Below are 17,265 nucleotides of genomic sequence, written 5' to 3'. Positions count from 1 at the left end.
GGGTCGGCTTGCCTTCATATGGCTTTACATAACAGAGAAATGACACGGGTTTTGTTGTCAGGCTACCGACATTCTGCAGACCTGTGAGTTTGAGGCTCTACAGGTCTGTGTCTGTCCAGGAGGGGTCAAGGGGTAGAGGCGAAGGGTCATGAGTCTCTAGGGCAGCACACAGACACTGTACTGGGGTGCTGACCTGGAGTATCTGGGTCAACAGGCTCCAGCCTGGTGTACGTTAACGCTACACACAACACACATATACTTATACAAGCACATCAAATAGAGCATAGTCAGGTAAATATACAGCAATATATTCAGTCTGAGAGAGACACAGCTTGAAGAATTAAATATAACACAACAGCATGTACGGTCGGTTTGTAGCGTTACCTGTAGGACTATTGTAGATGTGGGGTTGGAAGGTAATACTGGTTCTGAGACTGAGGTTCATACCTGGGTCTTTCCAGGATCACTGCCAGCAGGTGTTGCAATTTTCAAAATGGCTCTTATTTGGATATTTATGTTAAGATATAAGGGGATTAATCCTGTAATTACAATATTAATTGATATTAATTGCTATTTTTTTGGGAGGCAGGCTGAACAACAAGGCCAGATGATGAATTTTCAGTGTATTTACATTTTTCCAGCTGTGGGGCGCCACCGCAACTAAATGAATGTAAGGGACACCGGGTTAGGGTTCATAGCTCCATTTTAACAAATATTTTAGTCTAAAACACAAACATGCAGCATACACAGAAAGAAAATCTGAGTCAGGCAGGCGGTTTGTGTGACCCATGGGAGTAGGGGACATATTGCACAGCCTAGTGTAGACTTGCGTCTGAGCAGCGTCTGACCAGTAATAACTCGGAGCTGGAATGTTTGCAGAGGCAGGCCCTGGTAATCCCAGCAGAGTAAAGCAACAGGCCGGGGTGAGAGGGGTTAGCTCCCCTCCGCTGCGCTGCTGTCACTACCATATTCAATGATGTGACAGACCGCCTTCTAATCAACAGCAGACTGCATGGTATACATAAAGACAATACAACTCTAGCCTTAAAAAAATAGATCCTTACAGAAAAATCTAGCCTCGACCTCAGTCTGTCTAAAATGCGGAGTAACTCCTCCAGCATCAAGTCTGCTCTCTATGGGAGGGATGTCGTACATGTTTAGTTTAGTTTGGTAGAGGCTCTGGCTGGGCCGTTGATGGGAAGGTAGTGTAGTGTGCCTGTGATGTTCTGGGAAGTGGTGAAAGAGAGTCTGTTGAGTTTCTCCTTGGCCACACCACCCCTGTCCAGCACTGAAGACATCTAGCACACACATTCTGTAACTGCGGGCTGGACCCGACCCAAGCCTGCTCAATCTGACCCATTCAGACCAAGCCCCAGTCATATGCCAGACAGCCAGGGTCCGGAGCATAGTTTACAGCAGGGGGGTAGATGCAGGCAGGGTGGCAGTGCCAGCCAAGTGGATATCTAGCCATCTCATGCAAATATAAGGCTATACTGAGGGGTAATAAGTCCACTGGCCTCCATCAAGGCAATATAAACAGCACCTATCACACTAACCACATTTATATCACAGTCTAACTAATGTGTCAGCTTCCATAACCACATCTGTCTCCCTAACTTGCAACCTGTCAGCTCCTTTAACCACACAGGAATATTGTTTTACAATCAAAGTTTACCATTAAAAATTACTAGTGGCACAGTATCCTCGGGAGAGCTTTTATTGTGAAAGAGCATACGCTATACAGTACTATCTGACAAGCAAAACACTACCTTGCTGCTCAGGGAAAGTTGTCTAGTTCACCAAGTAACTATTCCATGGCTTTTTATGTAGTCGAGGGATTTGCATAAGGAAAGGTATAAACTAGGGTAGGCCCTGAACTCACTGGCCCTTTGCTTCCACACAGTCACTGCCCACTCCAAGGCCCCAGGACACCACAGTGGAATTGGCCCGAGTGAACTCACACTGTCCACCAGCATGGTGTGGCCGGCTCTGCCCAGTCATACCCACAGCAGCCCTCACACACTCAGGCAGAGTAAACACAGTCCAACCGCCAGGCAGAGCTAAAAGGCATTTCATCCCAGCATTTTCTAATGCAATTAACTTCTCTATGTCCATCTTGAGCCAAAGCAAAAACCTCACATGGGAATTAAATAAACACAGGGGGCATAGAGGACACACAAGTCATTTCACTTAATACCTCAATAAAACTCAAGCTCGTTTTGATTGCAAACACCAACTCTCACATGAGGCTCAAGGCTTGATTGTGAGATTTGATTTCTGAAGAATGTATTTTTGAACACAGGCCAAGTGCTATATATACTATGCTGTGGCTAAATACAACAAAAACAACAGTCTGTTCTTAACATAGTCACCATCAACTTGATGGTATCCAATCCCACCTGAGGACACAGCCCCCACAAGAGCCTGGCAGTTATGAGACTGAAACAGAGAAGAGCTGGGGTCTCAAGTATCCAGGTATAGTAAACAACCATGGGGATGGGAGTGGATCAAAGTGGAGTCATGGAGGAACATGGATACTGGAACTATAAGCCCTAGAATCATCTTCCTTTCTTTAATAAACCAGCGACGGCCCCAGCTGAGGACCAAGGTTTACAAGGTTGTTTTCAAATTCCAATTTGGCATGGGGCACTGGGGCGAGCTTGTTTTGTTTTTCCGTGATTTACTTTAATAAGTTCCTAAATACTCTGCTGTCCCGCTGCTTGCTTTACAGCTTCAGGAGTATAAAGAGACTCCATGAAAATAGCAAGGTAAGAGAAGGAGGAAATGGTTTTAGTATTAGTTAGCTTAAGACAGACTATAGCATGGCGCCTTTCAGCTCTGTGCTCCGAGTGGGTGAGAGAGAGTTTCCAAAATATCTGCAGATCGCTGCTAAAGACCTGAAGTGTGAGGAGAACAAGTGATGACTGAAGCTGGTCTGGTTTTTGACTTACTTTTAAACTCTATCTCTCTCTCATCCCGTCTCTCCCTCTCTCTCTGTCATGCTTGCCCTCTGACCCTGCCACTGCCTGACACACGTGTACATCCGCCTCTGTTCGCCCCCATAAACCAGACCCCTTCCTCCTCTGAACTCGAAAGCCTCTAAACAGCATACTGGAAATCTGCCTCTTTTTTTGCAATGTTTACTGGATCCAAATGTTTTCCCTACAAACACAACTGACCTTGTTTATGAACTAGAGGAGTCTGTGTTTTTTCCTCTCTGTCTAAAACTCTGTTTCCTCTCTGTCTTCTCATAAAATTCTATTGGTGTGAAATAATTTAGGGGTTTCACTCAAAGGCAGCATTCATGCATTTAATAACATTCCATGTTATTAAAAAAACACAGTTGATTGCATCATCTAAAATGTTAATATTTCGTAAGTAAAGGGTTAAAAAACGTGAATACCTTCACTTTCAGGCCAGCATTCATTCTGTCATTGCAGGTATCACATTCTCTAAATGGTGGATATCCCATTTTGGATGGAGCCTTTTCAAGGAGTTTTCATCGCCTGTAACACATATGGATAAGTGGTTTGCGTAAGACGTGTGCGTACCTGCAGCAGCAGCCTCTCGAAGGCCAGACAGGCGTCCCAGCGGGGCAGGCCGGGGTGGCGGAGGGTCTGGGCTGTGGCCAGGCCCAGCTGGAGAACCCCGCAGTGACTCTCTAGCGCCCCCCAACTGCTCCGGAACAGCTGCGTGTACGAGCACAGCTGCTCGGGGGTCACACGGCCTGGGAGCAGGGAAGAAGATACAGTTATCAGCTGGGGCGAAATCTGGAGCCGTCACAAATTCATTAATCACTGCTGGTTAAAGCACAGCGCTTATACATTCCACAACTGTATTCTGACTGTCCGCCTAATAGTGTTTTGTAGCGAAGTCTACTGCCACTCATTACTAACCAATAAAAATCTACAAGGATGGAACACACACACACACTCACACTCACACACACACACACACACACACATACACACAGATACACACAGTTATTCATCCTGATGGGAAGAGCACAGTGTGGAAACAGAATAAATAGACAACCTATTCCCAAGCATAACAGCCTCTTTAATAACTATCATACACTCAGTGTAGGGCAGAGGGGAGTGAGTGATACCATAGCAGACCATAATATTATCTTAATGAGCAAACTCCACAGGCTGGAAGAAAGCAGAGAGCCATGCAGAAGTTTGTGTAAGAGAGAGAGTATCTGGGACTGAGAGTGCCAGTCAGGAAGGAATACTCTCTATACGTGCAATCTTCAGATGGAGTGTTACTGTCAAAGTTTTTAGCCAAATGTTTATATGAGTCACTGAATGTGTGACTGAATGCCACTGAGAGTGTCTGAGAGTGTGTGCGTGTGTGTGTATTTGAGCATGCATGTGCGTGTAGCAGCGTGGCAGCACCAGTGATAAGAGTCCCTGAGAGCCTGTCTTGAGTGTGACTAATACGTGTGAATCAGAGGTTTTCTCTGATTATTTACAGAGGCAGCAGAGAGAAGCAGGGCTGCTCACACTCTGTTAAAGACCCTCTGCTCCCCCTGCCCCCCCCCAGGAAGATTCACAGAGACACAGGAAGAGCGGGGTAAGGGGGTGTGCAGGGTGGCCTGGAGGTACGAGGGGCTGTGTCAACCCGAGGGCTGGGGGAGAGAGGGGCACACATTAACTCCCCATAAAGCCTACTTCTTCATGTTGATGTTCTGAACCAGCACCAGATGTGGGAGTATTTCCTGTTGGACTACATGGCCAATGTTTTCTTTAGCGGGGCCAAACAGATGACTAGAGGAGAAACAGACAGGCAGAAGAAACTCCAGAATACTAAATACAATATGGTGTCATGGCACATACAGACGTAAAGACAACACCTTTTTAACAACTTTGTTAAATCTGGATTGTAAAATGTGCGGATGTGAAATGTTTTCAGGGAGAATATTGGAAGGAATCAACCTGGGAACGTTAACCCAGTAAGGAAGAAGCAACTGATAAGTAAACTTGACAGCACAAAGGACTTTTGCAAGTCCGCCTGTTGGGGAAAGATGCTTTTCAAACCAAACTAAAAGAGTCTGTGTGCTGTGTGGCACTCGTGGGCAAAATGTGTCTACAAAAGCGAATCAAGTTTCTTGCTGAAATTAAAGCATTATTGAGGAATAAACCTCTGTCCAGAAATATTCTAGATGCTGAAAAGCCCTATTGTGAACATATCCAGCCGTAAAAAGCCTGGCAGCATAACCAAGGTTCACTAAGCTTGATGTGCCAAACATAATTCAGCCCAGAACCAGGAAATACGTCCAAAGCAAGGGCCAAACATAATTTTACCCTAGAATAGGCAACCAAGAATGGTTCACTGTTGGCCAAACATAATCAGACCTTAAAGTTAGGGTAGAGCACATGAGACAGAGAGAGAAAATGCAAGATATAGGGAAAAAGAGAAAAAAGGACTAAGAAAAGAAAGCTACACAACAGCCTGTTTTCCATTACACAATCAAACAATCCTGGCAAAGCCTTAGTCCTTATCTATGGCACTAAACTTCCCCCAAAACAATTCTGCGATTCCTTAGGCATCTTGTTGCCAGATGCAAAGAGAATCTGAGAGAGATGATCTGTCTAATTGAGCTATCATTTCAAACTAGGGTGTTTCTACAGTACAATCATTACTGGAAAGGCTCAAATTTTCCATTTCTAATAACTAGATCTGAGAAGACACAAGTCCCTCAACTTGACTCAACTTGACTTTTCCATGTCAGCTTTATGATTTCATATGAACAACTCATTTAATCCTCCTGGGCAAATAATATGTTGCAAGCCTATTTGTAAAACATTTTTTTAGCACATTTCAACTTCAATTTCATTTGTGTTTGAAAATGTAGAGGATATTATTGAAATATTTTAATTTGTTGATGTTATGTTTGAACAACCAGTACACCAAATTTCCAAAAGCCCACAGCTGCTGTTACGTCACTGTGTCAAGAATAACATAACGTCTATTATGTTCTTCTGCCAATTTAGATCAGGTCTGCATGAAATATGGATTGAATTCAATTAAATGTAATTTGACATATGAACTAGGTATGTCCGTCTTTGGTTTATTACTCTGTCACTATCAAACAGGAGGAGGAGGAGAAACTCTGTTACTTTTTCAAAGGGCTAGACTTTGGAAACAGTTGTCACAGTAAAAGAAAACAATATAGAGGTGAGATGGTAAAGGAACTTGAACATTTTGAATGTTTTAATGTTCTTCTGGGTACATTTATTGCAGAAACAGCCATAAAACAAATCACACTTTCAGTCTCACGCTATAAACATTTTGAGCTGCTGCCCATTTTGGCCTGATGTGGAGAAGTGGCAACTGAGGCTCAGCCATGATGAAAGTCCTGAACAATGCAACAAGGGCAGGGGCCAGGCATGATTTAGTCCTGTTACTGGACAGGGAAGATGACTTGCAATCTAGGTGCATGGGGTGACTCAGAGGCTAAGTGATGTCTGATGTCAGCATGGAGCTGAGTGCTGGCCTGCCTCAGCAGCTGGATGGCCTCATAAGTAATTCTACATGTATGGGGGACACAGGAAGGCGCAGAGACTTTTATTTATGCACTCTAAGTAGAGGAAAGTCCTGGAACCTTTATTTATGGACGCATCACAGGGGCCTCTTCCAGGACTCTACTGTAAAAGAGAGGAGAGCGAACAGGAGGACACAACAGTGCAGCACACAGCTACACTGACACACTGTCCAGCCTCTGTTTTGTGTCTTTGTCACAAAGAAAATGAGAAAGAGAGAGTGTGCTGATGTTTCCTCTTTGAGATTGTGTCATTTATTACCTGTGTCATTTATTACCTGTGCTTCCTCTTCAGTTTATAATGCGTGTATTTTGAATGGTTTGTCTGGCATAACCGAGACACTTCTGGCTAGGAGAGCACGAAAGAGCTGTTATTTGATTTGTGTGTGTGTGTATGTGTGTCTACAAATCTGTGTGTGTACAAACATGTGTGTATATGCATGATGATTAGGGAATCATACTGTATCATACCGTATGCTAATATCATATTCCGTTCCAGTGAATATTGTGGTTTGATACTGAAATAAATTGCAATATATCATGATTTATGTTTCCATTTTCATTTCATTTGCTTGCAGTACAAAGCTGAGATAATTCTACTAAATTATACTTATGGATAGAAAAAACAAAACAAAAACAATTACTAGATTAAATTCAAGGGGTTTCAAGCACATTTTTAGGACATTTTTTGTTTTAAAAAATATGTGGGTGGAACTGAAATGGAGATAAAAAAAATATCAATCAGAGTATTGTGATAATATACTATTTCATTTCCCCCCCCACCTCTTGAAATGATGAATCCAATCGAGTGCCTGCTGGAGTCCCATTTCTCTGTTTTGTTAAAAGCCCAGAAAGCACCAAGGGAATGAAGGCCATAAGCAACAGAGCCAGTGCAGACCCTGTCAACACATCTCACTTCCACTGCAGTATGGACGCACATAACACATACACATACTGTATATCCTTGTGAAACACACACAGACACATACACCTTCATACGCACACACACACACGGACAGATGGGCAGATAAACACACGTTTACTGGTGCTGAAACCAAAGCTGTCCAAATAATTCCCTGCTAAGAGTTAAAACACCCCCAAAAAAACACTGGTCTCTCTCCCTCTCTCCCTCTCTCTCTCTCTCTCTCTCTCACACACATACACACGCAGGGAATTTCATCATCCTATTGTGCTATGGGAAACCTGATGGGTCATACTCAGGCTCTGAGAAATGGATTATTTTCTTTCTCTCTCTCTGGATGATCTTATCCTCTTGAGATGAAAGGCAGCCAGTTGGATCAGACTATATGTGAAAGTGTAAGCCCTGCAATATATTGACACCGTTTTTTTCCCTTGTGATCTGCATAACCCTATGAGAGTGATAATGTGCTGTGAGTGGAAAAGTCTACTTTACTTGCGTGTGATTGGGCGCTGAGAGGAGAGATAGGTATTAATTGTAAGCTCTTTGTGTTATAGGGTTTAGCTTCATATGATATTAGCGATGCATGATGGATGGGGAACTCGGCTGGTGGTGCTGGTGGGGAGGGTGGGAACTGTGCAGGGGGTGGGCTGGGCGCTCTGAGGGCTACCAGGGGGGTTTGGTCGTCTGCCAGCGGGGTATAAAGGTCCAGTGTGTGAGGCGTTTGGCAGTGCCCCCTCTCTCCCTCCTTTTCTCTTTCTCTCCCTCTCTCTCTCTCTCTCCTGCGGCAGGGACACTAAGTCAACAGGCTGTCAGTCAGCAGGCAGGAACAGCTTACTGCTATACCTACTTCACACTTTCTCCCTTTTACTCCCCCCCTCACCAATCTCTTTTGTTCTCTTACTCTGAATCCTTCTCCCAAAATCTCCTTCATACGCTCTCTCTCTCTTTCACCAGCTCTACCTCTTGTTGAGGTGGTGCATTTGTCTAAATAGATCCACAAAATAGCAGCCACCCAGGAATAGAAGGAGCGAAGCACTGCTCTTTGACACAGATGTGTGAAAGGAAACCACCATGGCAGCGTATGTGTGCGTACGCAGATGCCTGACAGAGTGTGTGTGCATGCGTGTTTGTGTGTGTTTGTGTGTGTGACCCCCACCAACATATTACAACCTGCTTGTTACGAGAGACAAGACCTTCCTTACCTCTAAGATTATAGGAGCTAAGGGACCACACGGCCCCGCCCTATGCACCTCCCCTCCTGCCAGATGCTAACCTGCATATTAGCTCAGTGTGTGTGTGTGTGTGTGTGTGTGTGTGTGTGTGTGTGTGTAGTATAAGCAACATATCAGTCATCCATAGACCTATATGAGTCAGAAGGTACTGTAAAGGTGAAGGTGTATGACTGTACTGTGTGCTTGTGCACGCAATGTCTTTATCTCTGCGTGCCAACACATATTTTTATCCTTCGCTTAAGCCCCCTTTGTTTCATTAACAAACAAAAAAAGTTTTCAATAGCAGTGTGCGTGTGTGTGTGTGTGTGTGTGTGTGTGTGTGAGAGTGTGTGTCAGAGAGCCAACATGTGGTTCACATTTCCTTTGTGGCCACATGGGCAAATACACAGCGAGGCACAGACGATGAATCTCAGTAGGAGGCGCTATGGTTCTTCACTACAACACTAGGGCAGCACCACACTATTCTCACACAATCCTGTCTAAATATAACTCTAAATAATATTCAGTTATGTTATATTGTTATGCATATTTACTTGACATGATTATTCATCAGCGTGTCTATTCTTCTTTCATATATTCAGTGTTTTGCAGGAATATGTGTTTTCTATGACAGTGGGAGGCAAGTCACATGCGTACATTGTGTATGTAAGAGGTTGGATAAAATGCAGGTACCATGGGCGGCTCTTACCCATGCTCATCTTGATTGGCAGGTTCTCCTTGCTGGCTGCTTCCACCAGTTGCCTACGAACCTCCATCACCCCCTCCTTCTGCTTACTGGTCAGCATGGCCTCCCACAGTGACCGGGCTGTGGACGACCTGGTAGGCAGAGTGATTGAGAAGGTCCGTCAGGACACAAGGGGAAAAAAACACTGTAGTATTCGTACTACAGTGACTTGAAGTACAAGCAAGCAAAGCGACTGTTGTCATTCTTGTTGTTAGTGTTTGTTCAGTGTGTGTGTGTGCCTCTGAGTCTAAACGCAAAAGGATAACATGGACGTGATTGAGTGCTCCTCTTGGGGGCAAGGGGCCTGCTGGGTAGGGAGGGTCGACTCCCCTATGGGACCTCTCACAGGAAAAAGCAGAAATTAGCGCGGGGGAACATCATGAACTTTCTCAATCTACCTTAAATGCCTGTGTTAACATTCCTCTGGACTGATCAGTGTTTTCCTTACATCAGCGGCACAGCAATAGAGTCTGGAGACCTAGGCAACAAAAGTCTCCTCTCGATAGCATCTCAGGGCCCAGAATAACAGTCTCAGTCCCTCTCCTCATTATCCACTAGGTTATGAAACACACTGATCCACATCTCTAATGGGAGACTGAGGACGAGGCATGTGTGTAAGACTATAACCATCTGCCATGAGCAGTGAAAACAGCTTAAAGTCTTTCCCCCAAAGAATCAAAGAGTGTCTCTGAGGCGGTTCATCATCGTTAGCCTCTCAGAGAGTGACACGCTGTCTTATAAAAAGGCCTCTGCATCTGAACTCAAACAACGATCATATTTCATATCTCCGTCTCCCTCTATCTCTCAGATATCTCGTCCTGTTAAAGGCACCGACGCTTTGATGTTTGGATAAAGCAGTATCAAAAGCCTGCGTCTCTGTCTGCGCATCGGACCGCCAGACAGACATGCAGACTGACAAACTCCTGATCTTCTCCATACTGTCAGGATAGAGGAGGATCCGGGGAGAGAAAGAGACAAAGAAAGAAAAGGGGCAAAAGACAGAGAGCAGGAGAAAGAGAGGGAAGGGAGGAGGGGGCTCGTTGACAAATCCACTCTGTTTTTCTTTTTTGTCTTTTTTTCCTTCTCTCGCCTTTTCTCTCTCTCCCTCTCTTTCTAACTGCTGCCATGTGTTTAATATCAGATGTAATCTGTTCCAGACCTTGGGCCTGGGCTAGATGGGGAGGAGAGGGGCTCACATTGGGACGCCCGCCATCCTCACACTAGAACCAGACACAAAGACCAGCAAACACGACTCAGCCCAGGACAATGGTCTAATCTAAGGACTGGTACATGAAACATTTTACCAGTCCTTAGATTTTAAAATTGAAAATTATAAAAAATGTTTACATTTATAAGCTACACTTCCAGAGAATTTGTTTATTTAATTTGTGTTTAAAATGTGAACGGGAACTACTGGATTGCAACAACTGGGCAAGATGTATCACAGCATAATTGGTGTCATTTATGGAAAACACTTCTCTTAATCTGTCAGGAAGATACCCGACATGGATTTTGCAATACGATAGAGCAGTGGGTCTGCAATGATTATGTGAGTTGTAAAGTCACACATAGTTGACATGGTTAAAATACCAATAGTGTGACTTGACCAGGCCATATGTGTGTATGAGCAACCCTGTCAGTGTGCATGGGCTCAAATGTCTACTGAGTGTGTGTGTATCTGTGTACGTGCATCTGTATGTGTATATGTTTGCACAAGCCCATAAGCCTGTACATCCGTGTGTATTCCAGGAAGATGGAGGGCCTTGGTAGAGTGCGGGTGAAATATGGTTCTAATTTGGCCCCTTGCCCGCCCGGCCCCCCCCTCTGGCCCTCTCCCCTGATGCTTTCCCTGGGCCATTTGGTCAGACGGAGGCGGGGGTTAGAGCTGGGCTGAGGGGTGAGGGGTGAGGTTTATACTGGCAGGGTGTGAGACAGGCTCCATAACCAGCCAGGAGCCTTGTTGAGTAACTACTCTACTATGAAGTGGGGGCTGGGACTATGGGGGCGCGTGTGTTTGGCCATCTGCAGGTTTGTGCGCGAGTGTGTGCAAACTCCAGTGTGGCTGCTCATCTAGAGACTGAAGGGGGCACTCTTGCACTTGACTTGTGTGGACCGTATAGTGAATGCCCTCTCTGGCTTGCTTGGACAGGCTGCGTGGGGATGTTTTTACGAGTGTGGGCGTGTGTGCTTATGTGCCCCGGCTAAATTCCGCCAGATGTGTAATGAGAGTTATACCATTAAAAGGTAGTTAAGCATCAAATGCTTCAACATGAAGAAAGATGTCCGCACTTGTGAAAGAATGAACACGTACGCACCTATTAAGACTGCTGAAATACCTCTGACTCCCATTCGTTAATGACTGTGGGGGTGGGAGTGAGGAGGGGGGTGTTATTCCTGGAAGTGTGTGATGCAGCAGAAAAGAATGGGTCTGATGGTTCTGACTCAGGATTCCTTCAACTTAAGCCCTCATCCTGTGGCACCCTCATCATTTTGGTCAAACTACACACACATACGGTAATTTATTTCAGTGCTTATTTCTTCACACTCAAAGGAGGTGGCATGCACTCCAGAATTCAATTCATGCCATGATTCAGAAGTGAGTCATACTGTAGATTACAGATCATAATTATTTGACAGCACTTCTTGGAGTTTGTCAGTACTTCTACAAGCTATGTTACTCTCCGGTGGACATGTGTTTGTTCCTGATGCGATCAAGAAGATAGTTTCATACTCAACAGACTCCAAGACCAGACTCTAATCTATTCCCCAATGCAGATGATTCAGATGATTCAGATGATCTTCTATTTCCTACAGCCCTACATGCCACAGACACACAACCTAATGAGATTGCTTGGAGTCAGCCACATTCCTCAGGGAGTGTGTTAGTTGTGGAGTGTGTTTAATGGGGGTGAAAAACACTGTTGGTTTCCTGTAAACATCCCAATGTACCACAGGACATGACATGAGAGGGAGAGAAAGGGCCGGACCGAAACCAGACCTGACCTTGGTGTGTCTGCATGTCCTGGCAAGAGGGACAAATGACCCGGCAGATTTACGGACAAAAAATGGAGGGAGATAACGCTGCAGGAAGGGAGGAGAGGAGATGAGATGTAGACGATGGTAAAATGTGGGAGAAGGTGGGATGAGGAGAGATCTGGATGTCTCTTGCTCTCCTCCTGTGTCCTGCCTGGTTTAACACTTCAAATGGAAGCTGGCAGCAGGAGCTCTTTGAAGGGGAGGTGCCAGAGGAAGGGAGGATGAAAAGTGCCATCTTTGGGGGTTTACTTTTTTATCATCTTATTATGAATAAATGCAGGGTTTTTTCCCAAATCATATGCAATCTTGTCCAAGTAGAAAGTGTGTTTTAAGAGAACATCAAATGGCAGAGTGGAATAAGATGCTTTTACGACAGCAGAAAATACAGAAAAGGTTATGCTATCTCAGTGTTGAAAAGGCATTGATGGAACAGGGAGAGCGAGCAATTCAGGTGTAAGTAATCAACTTGATGGATGTCTGGGATGTACTGTGCGTTTCACGTTGAAATGCCCTCTGTACTGGAAGAGGAAGGAGAATTAGTGAGTGGCAGAAACAGCCTATTGTGGATTAAGGTCATTACTGGCTACAGCATCAGAGATGATCCAGAGGACACAATGTTTCCTTCAGGGTGTCAATTTACTAAACACCAGGGTATGGAAAAATCTCTGCATCTTATATCATTTACCACCAAAACTCTGAAACGCGCTTATATTGACTATATTTCTGGGGACAAGTATGTTTGGTCAGAGAGATGAATAAGTGATGGCTTCCAAATTAATTTCTGTCTATTTTTGCTTGATCTTTGCTCTCTATTACAATAATAAAAACTACAAGATCAAATTTGGACTCACTTAGGCTAAGGCATGGCGAGTGCACATTCATGATTTCCTTCAAATGCAAAGTTTGATTCAAGTGGCTTCTCCTCATAAACACAGAATTCAGCATATATTTCTGAACTTTTATCTCCCTACATACCAAAATGCAGCCTTAGATCGGCAGACAAGACACTTTTGACTGTTCCAAAGTCTCGATTTATGGTGAGGTGAACGTGCCTTTGCTATTGAAACGCCAAAACTGTGGAACCAACTTAGCAAGCTCTGTATCCTCTTTTAAGACCAAATTCACTTTTTTAGGCTAGCATTTAATTAGTTTCTTGTCTGATGCTCTCTTAATTGTATTTATTGTTTGTATTTATTCATTGTTTAAATTGTTTAAATTGTTTTTATTCATTAATTGTATTTATTATACTTGTGACGTGCACTCATTTAAGACAGGGGCTATATAAATAAAGCTTATTATTATTATTATTATTATTATTATCATTATTATTATTATTATTATTATTAGCATGGCCTCTTCTTTTTCCACTGACTAACACCTATCATCAGCTGCGGGTCCCACCACGTCGGTATTGGAACATGGAAACCAGCTAGGAATTAAGTTTTCATCAAGATACAGGGTCAGAAAACCAGTGGTTGGCCAAAATCAATATCCTGCATACCACTGTTCAACACTGCTTGTGTCCCTGGCCAAATAAACTTTCTAATCCTCAAAACATACTCCATAAGCAGGCCTTTATGGGAAACCCACACTATAAGTAATGATGACCCAAGAGGAGTAGACGCATTGCTTATACGTAATTTGAAGGACTTAACTTCATCTTCAGTCAACTGTTTGTACCATTGTTCATAATAACATGAACCTCTGTACCCCAGCATTTGACAGTCTAAGTATAGTATGGCAAAACAATCTCTAAGTCTATAGGAAACCACCATAGAATGGCTGTGGCTAGTTTTCAAGCACCCTCTTTATTCTCGGTGGGGTAAAAACAGGGTTAGCTGTCCTTAGCCGTCTGTCATTTCCTCTATCCTCTCCAGACTCTATCTATCTCTGCTTTTCGTTTCCTTGTTACTTTTCCCATGCAGCCTGAACTGAAATAAGTGTGTGTGTTTTTTTTTTTTTTTTTTGATTCACGCTCACTTTTCCCAGCTGGTACAAAAATAGGTGTTTTCCCTGTTTCCTGGTGGTAGGCATGCAGGATCTACTGTGCAGATTTGAGGAGGTGGCAGACTCGCAGTGTTTTCTCATGGCAGGGTGCGGTCGGTTACTCTGCCTGGCTCGAGCTCGGCAGCTCCTGGGGCAGACCCAGAGCACCTTGGCCACCCGCGCTGGCTTCTGCCCACATGCACACACTCCCACCACAGGATCAGGGTCCATGGCAGCCAGATGACGGGGGTGCAGGGTTCAGTCTGAGACGGAGGGAAACTCAGTGGCCTCTGCCAATGGGGTTCGTATGTCCTACTCAGGATCAAAGAGCCGTGCAGCCAAGCACAGCAAATTGCACAGACTGGGCTGGAAGGTACCTGACCACAAACACATACACACATACGCAGGCACATAGCAGAACCCTTCCACTGACATTTTCACTCAACATCATTCTATATAAACTGTGCATCCAGGCACTATCTCATGGTTGAAAAAAAGACTGCCATAGTAGAGTGCGGTGTAACAGAAAACCTGCTATGCCTATGTGCGTACACACCATAGACTGTAGGTAGACACGTGTGCAGGCAGTACACTTTCTCTCTCTGGCATGATTAGAACCTTGGAGTGAAAGTCAGGGTTTGTGAAGAAGGAAAATTCACACCAGGTTATGAAAGACAATACTACAGTAATTGCAAAGTAAGTGTGGGGTCTAACTGGGAGAGCTAGAATCAACAACCACCCATGGAATGTTTTAGACATAGTAATCTGTAAAAATATCCTAGACTTACTGAGGGTAATACCATACAAAAGGTCCAAATTAGGCCCACACCTAATATTTAAAGGTTTGAGCCGGTCTACACAACAAAACCAATCAAAACACATGGTGGTCAGGGCTAAAAATAACTCAACAAATCATGGGTGTATAAACATCCAGCTTGGAAGGGAACTCATTATGCAGACAATCAAACCGCACAGAGCGACCAGGGTCTAGTACTTTGCACAATCAAATCATAGAAAATGGTCCGTTGTAGATTTATTGTAGAATTAGAATAAATTCATGCAGAAATGAAAACAATACATGGTCAAACACATGGACACGCAGAGCTCTGTTTTGAACATATTAGAGAGATTGACATAAAGACTGCCTGTAGAGAGCTGTGCACTTGAAGGCAGTAAAATAAAGCGGGAACTCGAGGTGCTTTTCCTGCTGCGTCTCAGCAGCACTTCAATCTCCCAAACATCTGTGATAAGAGTCAACTAGGCCATCTGCTCAGAGATAGCACAGGCAATAACACTCCTGCTGATCCTGCTGTCCCAGATCAGACACTTACCCCCCTACAAACACAGCCCCCACGGCATTACCTACTAGCTTCAACTACACACCTTAGTCAGTGTGTGTGTGTGTGTCCGGGCACCCACTAGAACATGTATACAACAGCTGAATCGATGATCTAAATGTTCTGAGATAAGGTGCTTGGCTGTGGCTCTGGGCATCTCTGGTGAAAAGATCATGAAGGATGATTGCAGAGAATGCTGCTGTTACATCAACCTCTAAACACCCTCCCCCCACCCCACCCCCTCTTCAGGGTGTGCTGCCCAACCTTTAACCTAACCTCTTATCCATCAGCATCTATTGACCCTTTAACATAGACACTTAGGCAATGCAGAAGGATGAGCTTGTTGCTGTGCCATTAGACATAAAATATGAAACGCTGCATCCACATGCAGAGATTACTCAGCTGTGTTTGTGTGAGAGTGATACTCAGAGCAACCGGAGTGAGTTGAGCAGTTTTTGTAGGTATTTGGTTGACATGCCCCAGACTGAGGCCTTCATCCGAGGGTCGGTACAACCTGCCCCTGCTGTGCTCACATTATCTGCTACAGTACACACTGTCTAAACAGCACCGGCCAGTAAGATCTAAGGCTGGTTCCATTACAACAGAACCTCCCACCTAGCTCAAAATGGACTGCTGCATTCACTGTGTGCGAGCCTGTTCATGAGCACATGACAGTTACGACATACTGCATGACGGCCTCGGCCAAAAACACTCTTCTCCTCAGTGAAAGTCTTTTCCTCCTGCAACCATAAGAAGAGGCAAAGCAAGAGCGGAACACATGATGTAGGACTAATCCCTGCCATGTACAACAGTCCCACCGCAGGCGCCTAACACGTGCATCCCCATCGTCAAGACTAGAGGCAAGCTTCACTGAACCCCTGGCACCTAATGCTAGTCATGTGGCACTCAACCCACTTAATGGGGGGTGGCAGTGGGTTGTGAGTGTGTGTGGGTGTGTGGCTAGGTGAGAAAGGTTGGGGGGGGGGGGGGGGGGGTACATCAACTGAGTATGTAAGTTGAGGTTGTGTCAGTGAAAAAGAAAAACAACTCTGTCTGCAAAACCAATGAGATTACCTTAAATTTTGCCCTTTCTTATACTGTATAAGAATAATGTACAGACAAAACTAAATTGCCAAAATGCCTGAAACATAAGTGTTTCACCTGAGATATTCTGTATACTATATAAGAATAGAGTCCCATCATCTCTGTCCTGTGGAAACTTTGTATCCCCAATTTTAAGTTTGATTATTTTGTTTCAGTTGACAGCTGATATTGTTCCCCAGCTGAAGAAAAAGGTTTGATGGACCCGAAAGATTAAAACTACCTTAAATAAATGTTTATCATGCATGGACAGCAGTGGGAAATTCAACTAGCTTTCCTTTTAGAAAGATTGACTCTTTGGAGATAGAGTATAGCTTTTGCAGGACGCTGTTAATAGTCATTTCAATCCAAGATCCAAATCTCCCTGTATGTTACAACTGTGT

At 44.3% G+C, this 17,265-nt stretch overlaps 1 protein-coding gene across 1 annotated transcript in view; it reads right to left on the bottom strand.

Annotated features, from left to right (window-relative positions):
• The window catches only part of scfd2 (sec1 family domain containing 2), a 77,161-nt gene that overhangs the window by 58,472 nt on the left and 1,424 nt on the right, over positions 1 to 17,265 (bottom strand). Inside the window, exons 3-4 of the mRNA XM_071539064.1 lie at positions 9,387 to 9,514; positions 3,552 to 3,727 (exon numbers count right to left, since the gene is read on the bottom strand). Of these exons, the coding sequence (XP_071395165.1) occupies positions 3,552 to 3,727; positions 9,387 to 9,514 (304 nt within the window). The remainder of the gene's footprint in view (positions 1 to 3,551; positions 3,728 to 9,386; positions 9,515 to 17,265) is intronic.

Source organism: Centroberyx affinis, unplaced genomic scaffold, assembly GCF_046629955.1.
Source record: "Centroberyx affinis isolate AG114_WGS23_722 - 3 ecotype Tasmania unplaced genomic scaffold, CSIRO-AGI_Caff_v1 ptg003390l_1, whole genome shotgun sequence".
Lineage (NCBI taxonomy): Eukaryota > Metazoa > Chordata > Actinopteri > Beryciformes > Berycidae > Centroberyx > Centroberyx affinis.
The sequence above is the reverse complement of the archived record's forward strand: the minus strand, read 5'-3'. Positions and strand labels throughout refer to the sequence as shown.